A 23,999-nucleotide genomic window follows, 5' to 3' on the forward strand; every position below is an offset into this window, starting at 1 on the left:
TCACACCTGAATGAACACACCTCTCTCGGGGAGATGTGGCAGCAAATTCACCGGGCCAAAGGGAATAAAACACCTAAAGCTCCACACCCCAAAGATCCTCAACAGGAAGCCGAAGTACTGGCAACCAGGTTTGCAGAGAGAGCAGCCAGCAATCAACTTCCACCAGATGTATTAGCAGTACAGACCGGACTAGAGGAAGAAAGGTGGCACAGAATCCTTACAGCATGTGAAGAAGTCTCTGACACTAATGCCCTCTTCACACTGGATGAGCTCAATCGGGCTAAGAAAAACTCCAAGGATACATCCCCTGGAGCCGACAAAATAACCTATAAAATGATTAGAAACCTCGGCCCAGAGGGAGACGCTGCATACCTAAGGTTAATTAATTTAGCCTGGACTTCTGAAACTAGACCTTCTGCTTGGAATAGAGCAGACATAGTGCCGATCCCAAAACCCAAAGATCCAGCTAATCCCAGGCCCATCTCTCTCCAAAGCTGTGCAGCCAAGACGGCTGACAGAATGGCACTCAACAGACTGGAGTGGAAAATGCCTAAACTGCACCATAATATGTATGCCTATAGAAGAGGGGTTGGCACAGTGGAATGTATTACAACTCTGTTACCCCACTTGAATGACAGACCAGGAATGCTGATATTCCTGGACCTCGAAAAAGCCTTTGAACTGACTAGCGCCCCAGCTATTCTCTGCTGCCTCATTGACAAAGAGGTCAGAGGCAACCTGCTCTCCTGGACCAAAAACTGTCTCATAAACAGAAGCAAGAGTAAAACTTCATGGCACAGTCTCTGAGTACAAAAGACATGAAAATGGTACACCGCAAGGAGGTATTCTTAGCCCTCTTTCTTCAACTGTTTAATGGAAAGAATAATGAGGTTGAAACTCCCACATCACTGCAGGCTGCTAAACTACGCGGACGACTTTGTCATCATCATAAAAGGAAGGGATGCGGCGCGCCTTGCACCCAAATGCTTAGACTGCATCAGTAAAGAGGCAAAACAGATTGGGATCAAACTCAACCCCTCAAAGTCAAAGGCCATGTCCATAAAAATAGCGAAGCCCAACATCCAACTCACAGTACAGGGTCAACCAATAGAATGGGTTGACACCTATCAGTATCTAGGAATCATCCTGGACACACACATGAATTTTAATGCTGAGGTCAAATACTTGAGAGAGCGAACTGCGGCCCGGACGGCAATCCTCAGGTCGCTAACCTCCCTTTCTGGAGGAGCCAATCTGCAAGTCCTTCGCACATACTATGTACAGGCAGTCAGATCAGTGATCGATTATGCCGCACCTGCACTCACAAATCTATCACACCAACAGTGGAAAAAGCTTGAAGTTGCCCAAAACAATGCTATGAGAGCTGCACTGGGAGCCCCCATGTGGACCAGGCTTGAAACTCTTAGACTGGAGACGGGTTTGCCCTCTCTACAAGAAAGAATATCAAAAAAGGACAGCTACAATTATCAGTAAGATAATTATTTCTTCTGATCCAATCCCAGTACGGCAGGCTTTGGTGGTTGGACTAGGCCAAAACAATGGAAACTCTTGGGTTGCAAGAGCAGGAAAAGTCCAAAACAGACTACATTTAAAAAACATGATTCTTGATAGAGAGGGTGATCATCCACACCCAAATTACACTCCTTCCGCGCCGTTGGAAGAGCCTACTTTCAAAATAGTAATAGAAAGTCTCCCAATGAAAAAGGCTGCCTATGATCCAACAATCCTAAGGCGCATAATAGAAGAGCAAATGTATAGCATAGTAGTAGCAGGAGCCACCCACATCTTCACAGACGGATCGGTGGACACAGAAAATGAGAGTGCTGGCGCTGCTCTTTGCACGACCAGCGTTCAGGCATATTGGAGACTGGGAGGACTAGTATCATCAACCCAAACTGAGCTGTTTGCCATACAACAGGCATTCGCATATGTGATTGCACAAAACACTCAAAATGCAATCATACACACAGACTCAAATGCTGCACTTCAAATACTAGGACAAAAACAATGGAAAGATAATGTGGAAATAATTACCACCATTTTGTATCAAGGAGCAGTCGCTAAAGGCAAAGGCCTCAACATAACTTTAAACAGGATCCCATCCCATATTGGAATCCCATTAAATGAAAAAGCTGATGAAATTGCTAAATTGGCAACTCGTCATCCAGTGATACATAAAACAATTCAACCCAGCCTAGAGAACATAAAAAACATCATCACCAAAAAACTCTCACATCTCAACAAAGCCTACCTGCACCAGAGAATAGCTGAAGGTTCGCCATCTGCAACATGGTATCTTCAGGCAACCAAATTAGAAAGGTTAAATATCCCAAAAGGAATCCACAGGGAAATAGCAGTTAGGCTATATAGACTACGTCTAGGTTACAGATGCAACTGGGAGATTGGTGAACCCCGACAGAGAGAGTGCATCTTCTGCCAAACTGTCACAGAAAAGCCATTACTTCACTATCTTCTGGAATGTGAAGCAACCAATGACCTTAGAAGAGCTTTAAGAGTTCCTGAATCATGCAGTGGCCACCCTGAAGCCATCAACACAGCCACTCTCCTGGTCAACAAAGGTGTCCAGCAGCTGGACACCCTCATAAAGACTGTGAAGCAGTATCCTCCCCCACGATAACAGCTTGATGGTTAAATGCAACCTCAGAACACTGGGAAAAAAAAAATTGTACCACTTACGGGCTATTCATGCCCGTGCCACCTCTTGGGTGGCTTAATCTTTATCTATCTATCTCTATCTTAATGAAACACACGGGAGACATCTCCCGTCACGCAGGGTGCAGTCGCACCTCCACAGATCTCCAGTATCATCTATTGATACTGGAAATGGCTCAAAAGGGCCACCACTTATGGGCTATTCATGCCCGTGCCACCTTTTGAGTGGCTTAATCTTCTCTCTCTCTCTCTCTCTCTCTTAATGAAACAAATGAAGGTTCATATATCGCTATGAAGCGGTAGTTTATGGTAATGTAATGACCTCGTTGTAATGAACCCACCCCAGTGGGAACAATTATCCAGGAGCAACGCCAATTCAACGTTAGAGTAACGTCATCAACATCGATTCGACGTCGAGCCAAAGCCAATCCTGGATATTGTGGATATTGATTGATAAAGATTAAGGCACCCAAGAGGTGGCACGGGCATGAATAACCCGTAAACACCATAAGAATTACGTTAAGAAGTACGTTAAACAGTAACAAGGTTGGACAGGTGGAACGGTCACACAATGATTGGAGAGTCATCGAGCAAATTGGTTATTGAAAGATTGAACAGTTTTAACCATAAATATGTAACAACATTCGCTGGTTAACGCATGTATATAAAGGAATATATTGAAACTCGACGAACAAATAATATACACTGATCCCTTGTGAAACAGCAGAGTAGTCTACGTTCTCAGGTCACACTTGGGGATAAGGTGAGGTAAAGTAATTATCAGGAGAAAGCGCTAAGCCATTAGGACAATATAACCTTTGGAAGGGATTAAGATTTAGGATAGGACGGAGGGAAGGAATGGTGCCCAACTATTTGGAAATTGAAATTGAAATAAGTTTATTGAGGTAAAATACACATAAAGGGATGAGGTAGCTCAAGCTATTCTCACCCCGTTCAGTACATCGTGTTAATACATACATAGACACACATCACAAGCAGTAAACATATTACCGAACATTCTGAGAGATAAACATATACATTTCCTAACTACTTGGACGGTCGGGGATAGAACACCGACCTGAACGAAGATGTCAGGTCCTTGTACAGGTATGGGCAAAGGACTCGGGGTCGAGCCCCTATTCCCCCATCCTCCTATATATACCCACCCAAACTCACTCATATCTGTGTCTAACCTACTCTTGAAACAATCTAGTGATCCAACGACTACTAGGTTACCTGATAATTTGTTCCATAACCCAAGAACCAGTTTCAAACCCGAATGGAACAGAGCTGTTGATTTAGTTAGAAAAGTTGCAAAACGAAGCCCTGAAACTAATTTTAGGATTGCAGAGAAATTCTGATTGAGGTAATGAGGAAGGAACTACACTTACAGATTATTAGGGATAATTTCTGAGGTAAATATTTATTCTCCAATTAGGCTAACGAGTGCAGGGGACGCTAATGAGTGTATTTTGTTATATGAGAAACAATTAACACCACCATGGGTACAGGTAAAAATACCGTCAAGTTTCTCACAGATTAAGGAGCAAATCAAGAAGAAAATATTCCTGACTGTCAAAAGTCGCCACAGAGCCAAAGTAACAGGGGCCTCGTAGCCTGGTGGATAGCGCGAAGGACTCGTAATTCTGTGGCGCGGGTTCGATTCCCGCACGAGGCAGAAACAAATGGGCAAAGTTTCTTTCACCCTGAATGCCCCTGTTACCTAGCAGTAAATAGGTACCTGGGAGTTAGTCAGCTGTCACGGGCTGCTTCCTGGGGGTGGAGGCCTGGTTGAGGACCGGGCCGCGGGGACACTAAAGCCCCGAAATCATCTCAAGATAACCTCAAGATATAACGGAAGGCAGACCCACCGCAATGTGGTACAAAGCCACTGGGCAATCCTCTTTCAACACGGGAGACATCTCCCGTCACGCAGGGTGCACTTGCACCTCCACAGATCTCTAGTATCAGATCTTGATATTGGTAATGGCTCAAAAGGGCCACCACTTACGGGCTATTCATGCGCGTGCCACCTTTTGGGTGGCTTAATCTTCATCAATCAATCAATCCTCTTTCAACCCTGGATAAAAGCTATACAGGGACATTGCAGTAGCCATACACAAACTAAGACTTGGCTACAAGTGCTGCTGGGAGGTAATAAACCCAATAGTTAAAGGGTGTCATATATGTGGAACAGGTGCAGAAATGCCACTTTTGCATCACTTACTATTATGTGAAGCAACTGAAGCCCTGCACATCAAACTCAACATTCAACCACCTGGAGCAGCTGCATTAAATCTATGGGCCCCGTGGCGAAGTGGTAGCACACTCGCATGGCGTTTCGCGAGCACATTGTCCTAGGTTCATATCCTGGCCGGGAAGGATTTATTTGGCGCCAATCCTTAACTGTAGCCCCTGTTTACCATCAGTGAATAGGTACCTGGTTGTTAAATGATTTGGCGGGTCGTATTCCTGGGAAAAATTTGGATTAATTAAGGTTCTGCCTAAAACGCTATGCGTGCTAGTGACTGTACAAGAATGTAACTCTTGTATATAAATCATATAAATAAAATAAATACAAAATCCACAACAATGGTTAACAAAGCAGTTGAAGAATGGGACGCACTAGTGAACATTGTGCATCTATTTCCGCCACCAAGATAATGTTATTAAAACTAAAGACTAAAACCATTGCGAAAAGAAGGAAACTCTACCTTCATTTAAAACTCTGACCCAAATATCACAATAACAAAGTTATCGTGAATAACCAAACTCAATTACGGGCTCACTATAGCCCGTGCTACATGGATATTTTGTTCCGAGTTCAAGTTGATGTATGTTTATTGAGACAAGAGAATACATCTCAAAGGGATGGAGTAGCTTAGGCTATTTCTACCCTCCTAAGTGTTCCCAGTAGCTGAATCTAAAACAATAACTACCACTATGGGAGGAATGTAATGGTGGAGAGTGTTTCCCCTACAAAATAAAAAGATACAGACTTGCCTTGATTAGGGCAATTGAGGGCAATATATGATTGTAAAACTAGAAAATTACATTAATTAAACACTAACTGTTTATTGTGATTACTCAATATATAGCTAAGGACGGAATGTCTTGATTAGGGAATTCACTGACATCGGCACTGTAGATACTGTTATTGGACATCATTAGAGAGTAGAACACTGGCATCGTCACCGTATATATTGTTATTGGACATCATTAGAGAGTAGAAAAGTGACTTGAGAATGGCCCAGGACGGACCGAAACGTCGTCGTCCCTTTACTTGCTAGAGAGTGAGTAGCCCGTAAGTGGTACAATTTGCTAGAGATAGGGGGAACAGGTTAAGGTGCTAGAGATAGGGGGAACAGGTTAAGGGTTTGCTATCCCGGAGCTGGCATTGGTGATATTATAAACAACATGCATGATATTATGGCTGGTAATGGGAACAATCCCATTATTTGCATTAGCGTGGGAGGAAATGATGTTGGTCGAGTTAGGAGTGAGGAACTGATTCAGAGGTATAAAACAGCCATAGAGTTAGTTAGGAGCAAGGGAGGAATCCCGATCATATGTGGCATTCTTCCAAGAAAGGGAGTGGGAAATGAATGGATATCGAGGGCACTTGGTGTCAATTGCCGGCTGGAAAGATATTGCAAATCAAATGCAATATCTTTCATAGACAACTGGGAACACTTCTATGGAAGAAATGAAATGTATGCTCGTGATGGGGTGCATCTATCGAGAGCTGGGGTTGTTGCTGTTGCGAAATCGTTAGAAGAAGTGGTTAGAGGTGTTTGTTTGGGTTTAAACTGTTAGTAGATAGAGGTATGGGAATTGATTTGGAGGAGGGAGGTAGTAGAGGTGTGTGTTTGTGGGAGGGGGGAGTTGGCAGAGCGATCAGGGAAAGAGAAGGTCCGCAAAATAACAATTCACTTAGGGTATATTACACTAACAGTAGAAGTCTAAGAAATAAAATTAACGAATTAAATGCTCTTGTCTGCACAGAAAAAATAGATATTATTGCACTTACCGAAACGTGGATGAATGTAGAAAATAGAGAACTATTAGCTGAATATCAAATATATGGATTTAAACTATTTCACACAGATAGATATATTAGACGAGGAGGTGGAGTAGCCATATATGTTAGGGACAATTTGAAATGTAGTCTCAAAGAGGGAATCAAAACAGAGCCACACACAGAAACTATTTGGATTGAATTAAACGAAAAAGCTAATAATATTATAATAGGAGTAATATATAGGCCACCAAATTTAGACGGATTGGAAGCAAAGCATCTATGGGATGAAATATCTAGAGCATCTAGATCTAACAGTATTTATGTCATGGGTGACTTTAATTTTAGCGGAATAAACTGGTTGAACAAAACAGGGAATAGTGAAGCAGAAGATTTTCTAGAATTAATTGACGATTGCTTTCTTACGCAACACATTAAGGAACCAACACGGGAAAATAATATTTTAGATTTAGTGTTAACTAACAGGGAAACGCAAATTAATGACATCGAAATAGGGAGTGAGCTAGGGAGCAGTGATCACAAAGAAATCAGATTTAGCATAGAATGGAATAGACCAGTAGGAGAAAATTCTGTTAAAGTGCCAGATTTTCGAAAAGCTGATTTTAATAGCCTAAGAAATTTTTTGGGTCAAATTGATTGGAAAGTCTTGGGTATGGGGTGTGGGCCGGTCTTGGAGCGAGATATGAACCCAGCGATAGGTGACTTAAATGGGGATTTCGATGTGGATTCAATATATAACTTATTTAAGAATATTCTAAACAAAGCACAGGAACGTAGTATACCATACAAATTGAATAGATCGAATACTAATGACCCAAAGTGGATAACAAAGAATTTGAAGAACCTTATAGGTAAAAAGAGAGCTTGGTACAAAAGGATTAAAAATGGGGAGGTCACTTTAGAACAGGAATTCGTACAACTGGTTAGAAATGTTAAAAAAGAGATAAGGAAAGCAAAAAGAAACTATGAAGTTTGCATAGCAGGGCAAGCAAAGACAAATCCTAAAGGGTTTTTTTCAGTTATATCGTACTAAGACTAGGGAAAGGATAGGTCCATTAAAAACTGAGACAGGTCAAATAACAGATAGTGATGAAGAGATGAGTAGTATTTTTAATAAATATTTTGTATCTGTATTTACTAAAGAGGAACTTAACAATATGCCTTCAGCCGAACAAGTCTATGTGGGTGGGGACGAGGACAGGTTGACGAGTTTAGCAGTTACCAGGGAGGATGTTCTTAAACAAATAGTAAAACTCAAACCAAACAAATCCCCAGGGCCGGATGAAGTGTTTGCCAGGGTGCTTAAAGAATGCAAAGAGGAGCTTTGTGACCCACTGTCAACCATATTTAATAAATCAATAGAGTCAGGCAGAGTGCCAGAGTTTTGGAAAGTTGCTAATGTGATACCAGTTTTTAAGAAAGGAGATAGATCACTTGCGTCTAACTATCGACCAATTAGCCTAACGTCTATTGTGGGAAAGTTACTCGAATCTATAATAGCAAATAAAATTCGTCTTCATCTTGAAAAACATAAATTAATAATTGAGTCGCAACATGGTTTTATAAATGGCCGTTCATGTTTAACAAATTTGTTATCTTTTTATTCTAGCATTGTTGAGGCAGTTGATAGTGGTAAGGATTGCGATGTTGTATACCTTGACTTTAGCAAAGCTTTTGATACAGTGCCACATGAAAGACTGATTAAAAAGATAGAGTCTCATGGTATTGGGGGTGCTATATTAAGCTGGATTAGGGCATGGCTATACCAAAGGAAACAGAGAGTTAGTATAAATGGAATCAAGTCAGAGTGGGAAAATGTTGTAAGTGGAGTGCCTCAAGGCTCTGTCCTGGGACCTCTGTTGTTTATAATATATATAAATGATTTAGATTCAGGTTTGAGTAGCAACATTTGCAAATTTGCCGATGATACGAAAATCGGTAGGGAAATTAATTCGGAGGAGGACTCACTATCACTTCAAGTTGATCTAGATAGGGTTTTGAAATGGTCAAAGGATTGGCAGATGCAGTTTAATGCTGATAAATGTAAAGTTCTGAGGTTAGGTAATGATGATAGAGTTACAAGATACGAGCTAGATGGTGTTGTGATTGCGAAGTCGGATTGCGAAAGGGATCTGGGAGTTATGATTAGTAAGAATTTAAAACAAAAGGATCAATGCATAAATGTTCGTAATAAGGCAAATCGGACACTTGGATTTATTAATCGCAGCGTTAGTAACAAGACACCTGGTGTGGTTCTCAAGCTATATCTTGCTCTAGTTAGGCCCCATTTAGATTATGCAGTTCAGTTTTGGTCGCCATATTATAGAATGGATATAAATTCACTTGAACGTGTCCAGCGTAGGATGACTAAGTTAATTCCCCAAATTAGAAATCTTTCATATGAAGAAAGATTAACAAAGCTTAAGTTGCATTCACTGGAAAGGCGAAGAGTTAGGGGTGACATGATAGAGGTTTACAAGTGGATGAATGGACATAACCGGGGGGATATTAATAGGGTATTAAAAGTATCAACACAGGACAGAACACGAAACAATGGATATAAATTGGATAAGTTTAGATTTAGGAAAGACTTGGGTAAATACTGGTTCAGTAACAGGGTTGTTGATTTGTGGAACCAATTGCCGCGTAACATTGTGGAGGTGGGGTCCCTCGATTGTTTCAAGCACGGGTTGGACAAGTATATGAGTGGGATTGGGTGGTTATAGAATAGGAGCTGCCTCGTATGGGCCAATAGGCCTTCTGCAGTTACCTTTGTTCTTATGTTCTTATGTTCTTACCTTCTAGTGTGTGGCCTGGTCAACATACTTCAGCCACGTTATTGTGACTCATCGCCCGCATAGATTAGTGACATCAGCACGGTAGATACTGTTATTGGACACCGCTTAAAGTGACAATGTATCTTCATCGCAGGTTGAACTTCAAGCTGTATTAGCGAGCTTAAAGAAAAGTAGTAAATAATAGTAATGCCTGTGTTTTTAATGATAGAGGAGCGTTGGTGTCATTACATAGTAGAAGACCAGTATACCAGCATATTGTGGACGAGTGTTGAGATAACAGCAGGAAAGAGTAAAAAAAAATAGTTGGTAACTAAGATTTATGTAGGTTCCTTCACAAGCAGGGACCTGAGCTTGTAGAAGCATCTTAATCACCTTTAGTGGTTAAGTTCTTAATTGCACACTAGTTTCTCTGTCAGCTATCTCACCCCCTGTCAGTGTAAAAGAGACAAATATATGTGTATTTATGTGTGTGTATGTATGTATGTATGTGTATGTGTATGTGCGTGTATGTGTGTGTGTATAAAGTATATGTGGAAGCTGATCAGAATTACATTTCACCATTATAAATTCACATTAATGCATTCATAAATCTATGTATCTATGTATTTACGTATGTAGCTTAGCCTAACGTTTTAAAAGCACTACGATCACCTTCTGTGGTTCAATAAATCTCTGAACTGTATGTTTGACAAATCTCTCACCCTGTCCATGGAGGACAGAAGAAAATGTATATATGCTGGTTAGCATTGTAAATGTGTGGCCACGTCTGTGGTAGAAAATAATAATAATAAAAAAAACAAGCAGGGATGCTGTTAAGTGAGGCTGTTGATATATTAGCGAAGAGGGGGCACGGAAACAATTGTTTTCAGTGTAATATAATTCTTAAGACAAAGCTCAATTTGATCAGTATTTAACTTATTTAACAACGTGTTTAACTTATTTTCATTGAATAACTATAATATGTAGGATGAATATACTGTGTAAGTTTATTTATGAGCCCCAGGCTTTGAGGGACCGATATTAGAAGGTGTGCTAGTAACAGCGTCTTTGTCCTGTTTAAGTCTGTCAGTTATATCACCTGTGTCAAATACTTCTGTCAACGTGAATGATTTCAAATGTTAAACTGTCACTTAATGAAGCGTTCCGGCAATCACTAGCGAGTTATGTCATAATTTATTGACTGATTGATGTAGATTAAGTCACCCGAAAGGTGTCACGGGCGTTAATAGCCCGTAAAGTTGTCATAATGTAAACTGATCTTAACTAGGCTGTGAAATGGTGTACTTCTTTGTCAGGCCCGAGGCGAGAATCTGTGTAGTCTCGGAAACATCCCAATTGATTGATAAAGATTAAGTCACCCAAGAGGTGGCACGGGCATGAATAGCCCGTAAGTGGTTGCCCTTTTGAGCCATTACCAGTATCAAGAGCTGATACTGGAGATATGTGGAGGCGCGACTGCACCCTGCGTGACGGGAGATGTCTCCCGTGGAAACATCCCAGGTGGACTTGGACATTAGCAGCAGTCAACACTGGGAAAGTCTTAAGCACAGCTATGGCACGGGATGAAGTATTAATGTCAATTAAAGGCTCTGTCCTGGGACCTCTGTTGTTTACTATAGATATGAATGATTTACGAAGCTTCATTTATCTCTGAAATTCTATCCTCAGTACTCTGTAAGTTCAATTATATCATCATTATCTCAGTAATAGTAGTTCTTGGGCCACGAGAATCTTCTTGGGATTATTCGCATGATTTCATTTTGAACCTTCTCCAACTTGTTTAGTCTGCAAAACAGTACAGATATCAAGACATATGGGCAGCATAATCAATAAGAGATCTCACAGTATGCCATGTGATTACCATTGGAAATATAGAATATGATTAATAATTGTGTACTGTATGGGTTTGTGAGCCCTTGAGGGACCTTATGTAGACTAGGGTAGAAATAGCCTAAGCTACTCTATCCTTTTTGAGATTTTCGTTTTCTCAATAAACTTACTTGAACTTGAATGAATGACTTAGACACTAAATTGAATAGCAACATTTACCAGTTTACTGATGATTAGAATATAGTGCAGGAAATCAATGTAGATTGTTTAAAAAATGAATGAGTTTGGATGTATATAAATAAGAGGTACCCCCGTATAGCCTAATATGCCTTCTACAGTTTCCTTTATTTTTCCTCATGCTAAGCTGTGTAAACTCACCATACCTCAAGGAGGAGTCCTAAGACAAGCCCTGTTAAATATAATATTGAAACAGAGAGTTCCAGTGAAACTCCTTCAGTACAACTCCAGTCATAGTTGCACACGATATTCTGTTTCAGGGTAAACATGTTTTTAATGGAGTCAACAAATTTATTCGTAAATTGCTATATGTTTATACTTGAGTTAGTTTACACAACATTTCTGAACATTGTTTAAATAAGAGAGAGTATGGTGATAACATAAGACGTGATCATTATAAACATATACTGTATTATCTAGATTTAGATTTAGAAGTTTAATTTAATAGTAATATAAAATTTGGAGAAACTTAGTACAATGCCTTAGTGGTTGAATTTAGGTGAAAGAAAGACCCAATACATGTGTAAGTGCTTTAATACCAAAATTTCGGATTTAGCCTATTTTCTTTATGAAGGTAATGTAAACAATGTTCTGCCTATGTCAGTCAGCATTAATATATTAGGTACATCTGCATTTGTGCAGCTACCCTAGACTATATGAAGGGGAGTACAGTATGACCAAAAGCTAGCTACGTGATGCAAAAAATCCACATCACACAGGATGGATAGTCGTACAGAAGCATGTGATAAATAGTCTGCACTGGCGGACTCTGGGTTCGTTATGAGGATATCATCAACACAAGAGTGAATAAGGCAGCAGTGATACTAAAGGTCCCCATCTCGCAGGATGGTTAGTCATACAGGGCCATATGTTTAGTAGCCTGAACTGGCAAATTTTGGGTACACTGTGAGGATATCTTCAAGAACACGAGAGTGAATATAGTAATTGCAAAGCTCCAGGTACTTCATGCCAACTGGTCTGAAAGGTCTAATAACTGGGCATTCGGTGATGTAATGTGGGAGATCATGCCGCAGTTCCTGCTCACTGAGTTTGCACCTGGAGTGCTCAGGATTGGGAGATCTGTCACCTGCAGCCACCTGCCACAGGTAATGGTAACTCAACTTGATCCTGGCAACCACTGTGTCGCACAGTCTGGTGGACTGTGCGACACAGTGGACCACAGTTTACCACCTTCATGAAGGAAGATACATTCGGATGAATTCTATGATGAATTCTTTCATCCGAGAATTTAGTATTATAACGCTTACATATGTATTAGGTCTTTCCTTCACTTTCCTATAACATTTATTACAGTTGCGGCTGCAGTGAGCAGGTGTACAACCACAGAAATATCTTCTAGCTTCGAATTAGGGTGAAGAGATGCGTATTGACAGAACATATGCAACACAAAACTAGCATGATAAGAAGATAATTCGAAAAATACCTAATATATACTTATTATACTATGAAGGTGTATTTTGCACACCCTCAGTATTTCACATCAACAGATTTACGAGGTTGACTATCACTGAGCGCGACTCTTGTATCATAGCTATGACTTCAGTAGGATTTAAAATAATTGTCAATAAACCATCTCCTTGTGACTAATTCCTTAATAAAGGTCATAAGTAGGAAGATAGATGTCGGAAGTTTAATTGTTTAGATATGAACGAGAAAATTATAGAAAATATGCAAAGTATCTAAATATTTAGGATATTAAAATATGGAACATGGATCAAGCGTCGAACTATTCCTCGGCGGGTCGGGAAACAAACTTTTTTGTTAAACATCTTGCCAAATTACCCTTTTTTTATTAACAAGCTTAGGTATACACAGCAATGTGCTGTTACCCTATTATATATGAAAGATTATACATTGTAGATTAAAAACTAGCTATAAGTTCATCTAATATTCCCATCTCACAGGATGGTTAATCATACACGGAATCAGGGGAGAAAATACCTACCTCAGTACAAAAATAAATTAACTTTGACTAAATATTAACGTTATGATTTTTATAAGAGCTAAGCACTGATCATGGAAATATTATATTATATTTATTTTTACCAGTTTCTATCAAATTCCTCTCAAATAATGTCTTTTTAACAAGCTTAGGTATACACAACAATGTGCTTCTACCCTATTCTGTAGAAGCCCCTTTTGATCTACCACACAGTGTAGATAAAAAACCAGCTACACCCTCATCCAACATCCCCACCTCACAGGACAGCTAGTCATACATGGAATCAGGAGAGAGCATGAAAAGTAAGGTATCTATTAGCCTCCACTAGCAAGATCTGGGTACAGCACAAGAATATCTTCAACTTCATACACTTCTTAGTATATGAAATAATTACAAATATCAGAGTACCTCATAACATTTGGTCTGAAATCACTGATAACAGGGCAATCACAAATTAGTGTTGGAGAGTATGTCCCAACTCTTGTTCACATACTTTACAACTGGAATGTTCACCATTGGGGGATTCATTACTTGCAGCCACCTGCCATAAATATCGATATCCCAAATTACCCGGAAGAGTGACGTATCTGCAAAAAGTACCAATCGGCAACTTGGTTGCTCACCTATATATACTCCAGAGGGTCGCTGAAATTGGACTTGGTCCGGGAGACATCTCCCGTCACGCAGGGTGCAGTCGCGCCTCCACAGATCTCCAGCATCAGCTCTTGATACTGGTAATGGCTCAAAAGGGCCACCACTTACGAGCTATTCATGCCCGTGCCACCTTTTAGGTGGCTTCATCTTCATCAATCAAGACCATCTGGTCACCATTAGGTCCGGGAGACATCTCCCGTCACGCAGGGTGCAGTCGCACCTCCACAGATCTCCAGTATCATCTATTGATACTGGTGATGACTCAAAAGGGCCACCACTTACGAGCTATTCATGCCTGTGCCACCTTTTGGGTGGCTTCATCTTCATCTTAACACATTCACAAGGGAGACATCTCCCGTCATGCAGGGTGCATTCGCACCTCCACAGATCTCCAGTATCATCTATTGATACTGGAAATGGCTCAAAAGGGCCACCACTTATCGGATATTCATGCCCAAGCCACCTTTTCGATGGTTTAATCGTCATCTTGGACACATTCATGGGAGACATCTCCCGTCACGCAGAGTGCACTTGCACCTCCACAGATCTCCAGTATCAGCACTTGATACTGGTGATGGCTCGAAAGGGCCACCACTTACGAGCTATTCATGCCCGTGCCATCTTTTGGGTGGCTTCATCTTCATCTTCTTCATCTGTTTAAAACACGGGAGACATCTCCCGTCACGCTGGGTGCAGTCGCACCTCCACAGATCTCCAGTATCATCAATTGATACTGGTGATGGCTCAAAAGGGCCACCACTTACCAATTCATGCCCGTGCCACCTATTGGGTGGCTTCATCTTCATCTTAACACATTCACAAGGGAGACATCTCCCATCATGCAGGGTGCATTCGCACCTCCACAGATCTCCAGTATCAGGTCTTGATACTGGTAATGGCTTAAAATGGCCACCACTTACGGGCTATTCATGCCTGTGCCACCTTTTGGGTGGCTTAATCTTCATCATCATCAGCTGAAATTGAAGATGAAGATGCCCGTGCCACCTTTTGGGTGGCTTAATCTTCATCATCATCATCAGCTGAAATTACACCATTTGGTCACCACATGGTCCGGGAGACATCTCCCGTCACGCAGGGTGCAGTTGCGCCTCCACAGATCTCCAGTATCATCTTTTGATACTGGTAATGGCTCGAAAGGGCCACCACTTACGGGCTATTCATGCCCGTGCCACCTCTTGGGTGGCTTAATCTTCATCAATCATCAATCTACTCATCCACGGGAGACATTTCCCGTCACGCAGGGTGCAGTCGCACCTCCACAGATCTCCAGTATCAGCTCTTGATACTGGTGATGGCTCAAAAGGGCCACCACTTACGGGCTATTCATGCCCGTGCCACCTTTTGGGTGGCTTCATCTTCATTTTAACACATTCTCACGGGAGACATCTCCCGTCACGCAGGGTGCAGTCGCACCTCCACAGATCTGTAGTATCATCTATTGATACTGGTGATGGCTCAAAAGGGCCACCTCTTACGGGCTATTCATGCCCGAGCCACCTTTTGGGTGGCTTCATCTTCATCTTCTGTTTAAAACACGGGAGACATCTCCCGTCACGCTGGGTGCAGTCGCACCTCCACAGATCTCCAGTATCATCTATTGATACTGGTGATGGCTCAAAAGGGCCACCACTTGCCAATTCGTGCCCGTGCCACCTTTTGGGTGGCTTCATCTTCATCTTAACACATTCACAAGGGAGACATCTCCCACCATGCAGGGTACATTCGCACCTCCACAGATCTCCAGTATCAGCTCCTGATACTGGGAATGGCTTAAAACCACTTACGGGCTATTCATGCCCGTGCCACCTTTTGGGTGGCTTAATCTTCATCAATCATCAATCAGCTGAAATTACGGACCATTTGGTCACCACTTGGTCCGGGAGACATCTCCCGTCACGCAGGGTGCAGTTGCACCTCCACAGATCTCCAGTATCAGCTCTTGATACTGGTAATGGCTCAAAAGGGCCACCACTTACGGGCTATTCATGCCCGTGCCACCTTTTCGATGGTTTAATCGTCATCTTGGACACATTCATGGGAGACATCTCCCGTCACGCTGAGTGCACTTGCACCTCCACAGATCTCCAGTATCAGCTCTTGATACTGATGATGGCTCGAAAGGGCCACCACTTACGAGCTATTCATGCCCGTGCCATCTTTTGGGTGGCTTCATCTTCATCTTCTTCATCTGTTTAAAACACGGGAGACATCTCCCGTCACGCTGGGTGCAGTTGCACCTCCACAGATCTCCAGTATCATCTATTGATACTGGTGATGGCTCAAAAGGGCCACCACTTACCAATTCATGCCCGTGCCACCTATTGGGTGGCTTCATCTTCATCTTAACACATTCACAAGGGAGACATCTCCCATCATGCAGGGTGCATTCGCACCTCCACAGATCTCCAGTATCAGCTCTTGATACTGGTAATGGCTTAAAATGGCCACCACTTACGGGCTATTCATGCCCGTGCCACCTTTTGGGTGGCTTAATCTTCATCATCATCATCAGCGAAAACAGCACCATTTAGTCACCACTTGGTCCGGGAGACATCTCCCGTCACGCAGGGTGCAGTTGCGCCTCCACAGATCTCCAGTATCATCTTTTGATACTGGTAATGGCTCGAAAGGGCCACCACTTACGGGCTATTCATGCCCGTGCCACCTCTTGGGTGGCTTAATCTTCATCAATCAATCAATCGAACATTAACTGACCATCTGGTCACCATTTGGTCCGGGAGACATCTCCCGTCACGCAGGGTGCAGTCGCACCTCCACAGATCTCCAGTATCATCTATTGATACTGGTGATGGCTCAAAAGGGCCACCACTTACGAGCTATTCATGCCTGTGCCACCTTTTGGGTGGCTTCATCTTCATCTTAACACATTCACAAGGGAGACATCTCCCGTCATGCAGGGTGCATTCGCACCTCCACAGATCTCCAGTATCAGCTCTTGATACTGGTAATGGCTTAAAAGGGCCACCACTTACGGGCTATTCATGCCCGTGCCACCTTTTGGGTGGCTTAATCTTCATCAATCAATCAAGACTCTTCAGTCACCATCTGGTCACCATTTGGTCCGGGAGACATCTCCCGTCACGCAGGGTGCAGTCGCACCTCCACAGATCTCCAGTATCAGCTCTTGATACTGGTAATGGCTTAAAAGGGCCACCACTTACGGGCTATTTATGCCCGTGCCACCTTTTGGGTTGCTTCATCTTCATCTTAAACACATTCATAAGGGAGACATCTCCCGTCAGGCAGGGTGCATTCGCACCTCCACAGATCTCCAGTATCAGCTCTTGATACTGGTAATGGCTTAAAAGGGCCACCACTTACGGGCTATTCATGCCCGTGCCACCTTTTGGGTGGCTTAATCTTCATCAATCAATCAGCTGAAATTACACATTTGGTCACCACTTGGTCCGGGAGACATCTCCCGTTACGCAGGATGCAGTTGCACCTCCACAGATCTCCAGTATCAGCTCTTGATACTGGTAATGGCTCAAAAGGGCCACCATTTACGGGCTATTCATGCCCGTGCCACCTTTTCGATGGTTTAATCGTCATCTTGGAAACATTCATGGGAGACATCTCCCGTCACGCTGAGTGCACTTGCACCTCCACAGATCTCCAGTATCAGCTCTTGATACTGGTGATGGCTCGAAAGGGCCACCACTTACGAGCTATTCATGCCCGTGCCATCTTTTGGGTGGCTTCATCTTCATCTTCTTCATCTGTTTAAAACACGGGAGACATCTCCCGTCACGCTGGGTGCAGTCGCACCTCCACAGATCTCCAGTATCATCTATTGATACTGGTGATGGCTCAAAAGGGCCACCACTTACCAATTCATGCCCGTGCCACCTATTGGGTGGCTTCATCTTCATCTTAACACATTCACAAGGGAGACATCTCCCATCATGCAGGGTGCATTCGCACCTCCACAGATCTCCAGTATCAGCTCTTGATACTGGTAATGGCTTAAAATGGCCACCCCTTACGGGCTATTCATGCCCGTGCCACCTTTTGGGTGGCTTAATCTTCATCATCATCATCATCACCGAAAACAGCACCATTTGGTCACCACTTGGTCCGGGAGACATCTCCCGTCACGCAGGGTGCAGTTGCACCTCCACAGATCTCCAGTATCAGCTCTTGATACTGGTAATGGCTCAAAAGGGCCACCACTTACGGGCTATTCATGCCCGTGCCACCTTTTCGATGGTTTAATCGTCATCTTGGACACATTCATGGGAGACATCTCCCGTCACGCTGAGTGCACTTGCACCTCCACAGATCTCCAGTATCAGCTCTTGATACTGGTGATGGCTCGAAAGGGCCACCACTTACGAGCTATTCATGCCCGTGCCATCTTTTGGGTGGCTTCATCTTCATCTTCTTCATCTGTTTAAAACACGGGAGACATCTCCCGTCACGCTGGGTGCAGTCGCACCTCCACAGATCTCCAGTATCATCTATTGATACTGGTGATGACTCAAAAGGGCCACCACTTACCAATTCATGCCCGTGCCACCTATTGCGTGGCTTCATCTTCATCTTAACACATTCACAAGGGAGACATCTCCCATCATGCAGGGTGCATTCGCACCTCCACAGATCTCCAGTATCAGCTCTTGATACTGGTAATGGCTTAAAATGGCCACCACTTACGGGCTATTCATGCCCGTGCCACCTTTTGGGTGGCTTAATCTTCATCATCATCATCAGCTGAAATTAGATATTAGGTTGCAGGCCCTGGCAGCAGGAAGGCGAGACCCTCGGAGCTGCTTGGTTTGCTCCACATTACATCCACAGGAATTTACGACGTGTTAATTTTGTCTGGAAATTTATTTTGCTAATAATTTTTAAGCTACAATTTGAGAGATCTGGAAGTCTCGCTGGCAGCAACAAATATGGATGCCGGACACAATGTAAGTTTACTAATGTCTGGCGAGAACCCGACGCCAATGTCCCGGGAACTGGACATTCTGCAGAAGGACCTGGACACCCTCTTCCTCATTGTGTTCGGCATCCTCATATTCAGTAAGTACCAAAATCTGTGATTTCTCTCTTTTTTCAAGTATTTAAACATATATATGGCACCTATTTCACATTTTGTATATTAATAAAATAGTTGTATTTTATATAGTTGTATATAGACGTACAATAATCTGTGTGTTAGATTTTGTTTTATTATGCTTAGAATAATGTATTTGGAATGCAATTTGTACTTTTGACTAACATTTGTTTATATTTCAGTCTTGCAGACCGGGTTCGCATTCCTTGAGGCAGGCTCCGTAAGGTCCAAGAACACCACCATCATCCTTCTCAAGAACATGCTCGATGTCTGTAAGTTATCAAACACCTTCGTTATTTGTTATCGTATCTGGCTTATGTCTGGTAAACCAGCACATGATTTTTTTATTCCTATCTCATAGCTAAAGTAAGCTCTCAATGTATATAACTTTGCCGACTCTTGTATTCCTGTAATTTCCTGCTTTTGCTTTTCCATCTGCTGGTGTTATATACTAAATTGTTCTCTGTATTTAATTAACCGACTTCCTCCCACCAAGCCTCACGTAGTAATAATGATATGAATTCCACAATCGTCCCCACCCTGTACTAACCATCTGCCCTGTTACTCTCCCCAGTCATTGGTGCCATAGCGTACTGGCTGGTGGGGTTCCCGCTGGCGTTTGGAGGCGGGAACAGCTTCTCTGGTACAGAGTACTGGGCGTCGTACGGGCTGTCGGACGAGCACCTGGCCTTCTGGTTCTTCCAGTTCGTCATCGCCACCACAGCCTCCACCATCATCTCGGGGTCGATGGCTGAGCGGTGTGCCTTCAATGCTTATCTCATCTACACGACCGTGCTGTCAGGTGGGTGTGAAGCCTCTTTCTCTCTGTAAAGTATGTTTCAAATTTAGCAGGATACTTTACACTATTTTGTGGTCAATGAATAAATAACTTAACTTACTGGCTTTATTTATTTAATTTAGATAATATTTGAGAGGAACCTTAACAGGGCAATCTTGAGAGAAAGACAATTTGTTAGACAATAATAGCCTAACACTGATCATTATAATTAAACTTTATGTGTTTCTCAATAAATTTAAAAGGCAATGCAAACAATAATACATTTCCCACGGAATTAATAGATACATTATAAAATACAGCAGTGTTGGTACAGCTGTAGTGTGCCGTGTTTTAATCATGTTTGTGTGTTGTAACAGCTCAGTTATGATAATATTTGTGTTTGTACAGCTGTGGTGTACCCGGTGGTTTCACACTGGACCTGGTCAGACGTTGGCTGGCTCAAGACTCAACACTACCAGGACTTCGGTGGCTCTGGCGTCGTCCACCTCACAGGGGGCGTGGCAGCTCTTGTTGGGGCTGTAATTCTTGGGCCCAGAATTGGTCTTTTCGGACCCAAGGGCAAGGAGATACGTGGACACTCTGTGCCGGTATGTTCATAGAACAGTGGCAATATATTATTATCTGAAGTCATGAAGCAAGATATAAATATTTGTGGATTATCATGTTTAATACAAATATTACACGTCAAGGTGGAGGTGTAAAGTTGTGTTTGAACTTCCAGCTGGCAGCTTTGGGAGGCTTCATCCTGCTCTTCGGGTTCCTGGCCTTCAACGGAGGGTCCCAAGCGTCCATCAGCCACGAGGGTGATGCTGTAGCCATTGCCAAGGCTGTCTTTAACACTGTGATCTCGGCGTCTTCAGGAGGCATCGCTGTGCTCTTGGTGTACCGTTCTGTGCTGTGTGGGAGGGAGTCCACCTGGTCCTTCCTAATGGCTCTTAATGGTTCTCTCGCTGGCATGGTATGTACCGCTCTGCGCTGTGTGGCCGGGAGTCCATTAGTGCTAGTATGATGGACTCTGCTCGCTGTAAATTTTAATTGACAGACGTTTGATTTAAACTTAACTTAGTATTATGATAATATAACAAATTTCTTATCAAAATGGTGTTACTTGCAATATGTCTGAGTTTGTTTATCCAATGCTTAAGGACATGTTTCCATGACAGGTGTCAATCAGTGCCGGGTGCAACGTTGTGCGGCCGTGGAGTGCCAGTGTCATTGGTACAGTGGGTGGATCAGTGTTCCTCGCCATCCACACCCTTCTGCCCAAGTTGAAGGGTACGTCACTGCTTCTCTCACAGCTCAGTTTTCTTAACTTTGTCTCAAGAAGGCAACAAGTAGCCAGTTTTATCTAACTTGAGTTTGAAATATTTTAACTTTAACGTTATGTTCTGTAGATGGCATATACTTAAATAATAATATTTATAAAATTTTATATTATTGGGAAGCGTACGTGCATATTGGGACTGTTGAGGTTGTGGATGTAAAGTTAATAAATGTTTCTTCCACAGCTGACGACCCACTTGATGCTGTGGATGTACACATGGGAGGTGGGTTGTGGGGGCTGGTTGCTGTGGCCCTCTTCCAGGATGGTGGCATTGTGTACGGGGGCAGCGCGGAGGTCCTCGCCTGGAATATAGTGGGGGCGCTGGCCATAGTGGCCTGGTCTGGTGGTCTCTGTTTAGTTATGTTTGGTTCCCTCAGGCTGCTCGGCCTCTTGAGGGTGCCTCCAGAAATGGAAATTGCAGGCAAGTGAAGATAATACATAAAGTTTTCACTTTTGTATTATATAATTCATAATTGTTATATTTTTAGTGTTATGAACGCATTCATTATACATTGTATATGTTCTATATCTCTAACAATATCTATACGCCAGGAATGGACATCTTGAAGCACGGGGAGCCAGCCTACCCAGCTGACGCTTGGCTGGAGAGCCAGTACGATGGATCCGTAAACACTCAGGAGAACAAGAGGAATTCAAGTAAGTTGTCAACTAAGTTGCTTTTAAAGTTTTGTGTGTGATGTTTATTTATTTGATATTAATGAAATGCATCATAGAAATTCATACAGTTTTGTTATCAACATTTTCCACTATTCATCTAATCCATTATTTTCCAGATCTTCCACCCAACATGTCTGCCCCAGAAGAATTTGGTTTGACTAATTCCCAGGACCCAGCCCCAGTCCCTGGACACCTTGTATACTGGAGTCGTGCAGGACCAGTCCCATCCCACCTCTCGCCCGTCGTGTCCCTCAACAACCACGAAGCTAACCACTTGAACTCCAACAATAGTGTCTCTGAAGCTGGCTTCACAGTCCGACTGGGAGACCATGATCTGCGAGTCCTCGTTGAACCCAGAGATCAACGTGGTCAAGACCCTCATTGTTACACCAATGAGGCTTTTGACGAAACCACAAAGCTTTAAGATTATCTTTTATTTGTCATTACTTATGAAAGTATTTGTATGTTGCCATTACTTATGAAAGTATGTGTATGTTGTCATTACTTATGAAATTGGGTGTATGTTTGTCATTACTTATGAGAGTATGTGTGTTTGTCATTACTTATGAAACCTCAAAACTCTGAGATTCTCTGTTGGTTCTTCGACATTAAAGCTTGCTTGTATTGATTCGGTAAATTGACTTAATTAATTTATATTATTTTTCTGCACTAATTACATGAAATATATTATATATATTTTTGTATATATATTTTTTTATTCGGTGAACTTAGTAAGAAACCTGATAAACTAAAGGTTTAACAAGAATTACGTTAAGGTGAAGGATGTTGACAGAGAAAGATGGCGAGCTTATTTTACGACTTAAAGTAGGGACTGGAATGAAGTATGAAGTATGGAGGGACTTGAAGTATGTGCCTAGCCACATACCTTCGCCCGACAGTCTTCCAAGAACTGCCATCGCGAATGCACTTTAATTGTGCATTTTTTTACATTTGCATTGATGATTTGATGGCCCATAAGATTATAGACTTGCGGTGGATTACTACCTAACTGGATGTAAGATGACATAAGAAATGATTTTAACATGTTTGAAAGGAGTAAGGAAAACAAAAAGGAATTATGAAGTGAAGACATTTCCCCAACGGAGACATCACCCACCAGACACATCACCTGCCAGACATCATCCACCAGACACATCATCCACCAGAATCATCACCCATCAGACACATCATCCACCAGAATCATCACCCACCAGAATCATCACCCACCAGACACATGATCCACCAGTATTATCACTCACCAGACATATCACCCACCAGACACATCATCCACCAGAAACATCACCCATCAGACACATCATCCACCAGAATCATCACCCACCAGACACATCATCCACCAGAGTCATCATTCACCAGACACATTATCCACCAGAATCATCACCCACCAGACACATGATCCACCAGAATCATCACCCACCAGAATCACACATGATCCACCAGTATCATCACCCACCTGACACATCACCCACCAGACACATCATCCACCAGAATCATCACCCATCAGACACATCATCCTCCAGACACATGATCCACCAGAATCATCACCCACCAGACACATGATCCACCAGTATCATCACCCACCAGACACATCATCCACCAGAATCATCACCCATCAGACACATCATCCACCAGACACATGATCCACCAGAATCATCACCCACCAGACACATGATCCACCAGTATCATCACCCACCAGACACATTATCCACCAAAATCATCACCCATCAGACACATCATTCACCAGAATCATCACCCACCAGACACATGATCCACCAGACACATCATCCACCAGAATCATCACTCATCAGACACATGATCCACCAAAATCATCACCCACCAGACACATGATCCACCAGAATCA

At 42.6% G+C, this 23,999-nt stretch overlaps 1 protein-coding gene across 1 annotated transcript in view; it reads left to right on the plus strand.

Annotated features, from left to right (window-relative positions):
• The window catches only part of LOC138363501 (putative ammonium transporter 1), a 49,565-nt gene extending 27,021 nt beyond the window's left edge, over positions 1-22,544 (plus strand). The window contains exons 2-10 of the mRNA XM_069322852.1: positions 19,113-19,285; positions 19,502-19,591; positions 19,894-20,121; positions 20,506-20,705; positions 20,840-21,076; positions 21,282-21,393; positions 21,627-21,863; positions 21,995-22,099; positions 22,237-22,544. Coding sequence (XP_069178953.1) covers positions 19,113-19,285; positions 19,502-19,591; positions 19,894-20,121; positions 20,506-20,705; positions 20,840-21,076; positions 21,282-21,393; positions 21,627-21,863; positions 21,995-22,099; positions 22,237-22,544 — 1,690 coding nt within the window. The remainder of the gene's footprint in view (positions 1-19,112; positions 19,286-19,501; positions 19,592-19,893; positions 20,122-20,505; positions 20,706-20,839; positions 21,077-21,281; positions 21,394-21,626; positions 21,864-21,994; positions 22,100-22,236) is intronic.
• The last annotated feature ends 1,455 nt before the right edge of the window (positions 22,545-23,999 follow it).

The sequence above is a fragment of the Procambarus clarkii genome, chromosome 11 (assembly GCF_040958095.1).
Source record: "Procambarus clarkii isolate CNS0578487 chromosome 11, FALCON_Pclarkii_2.0, whole genome shotgun sequence".
In the NCBI taxonomy this organism is placed as follows: domain Eukaryota; kingdom Metazoa; phylum Arthropoda; class Malacostraca; order Decapoda; family Cambaridae; genus Procambarus; species Procambarus clarkii.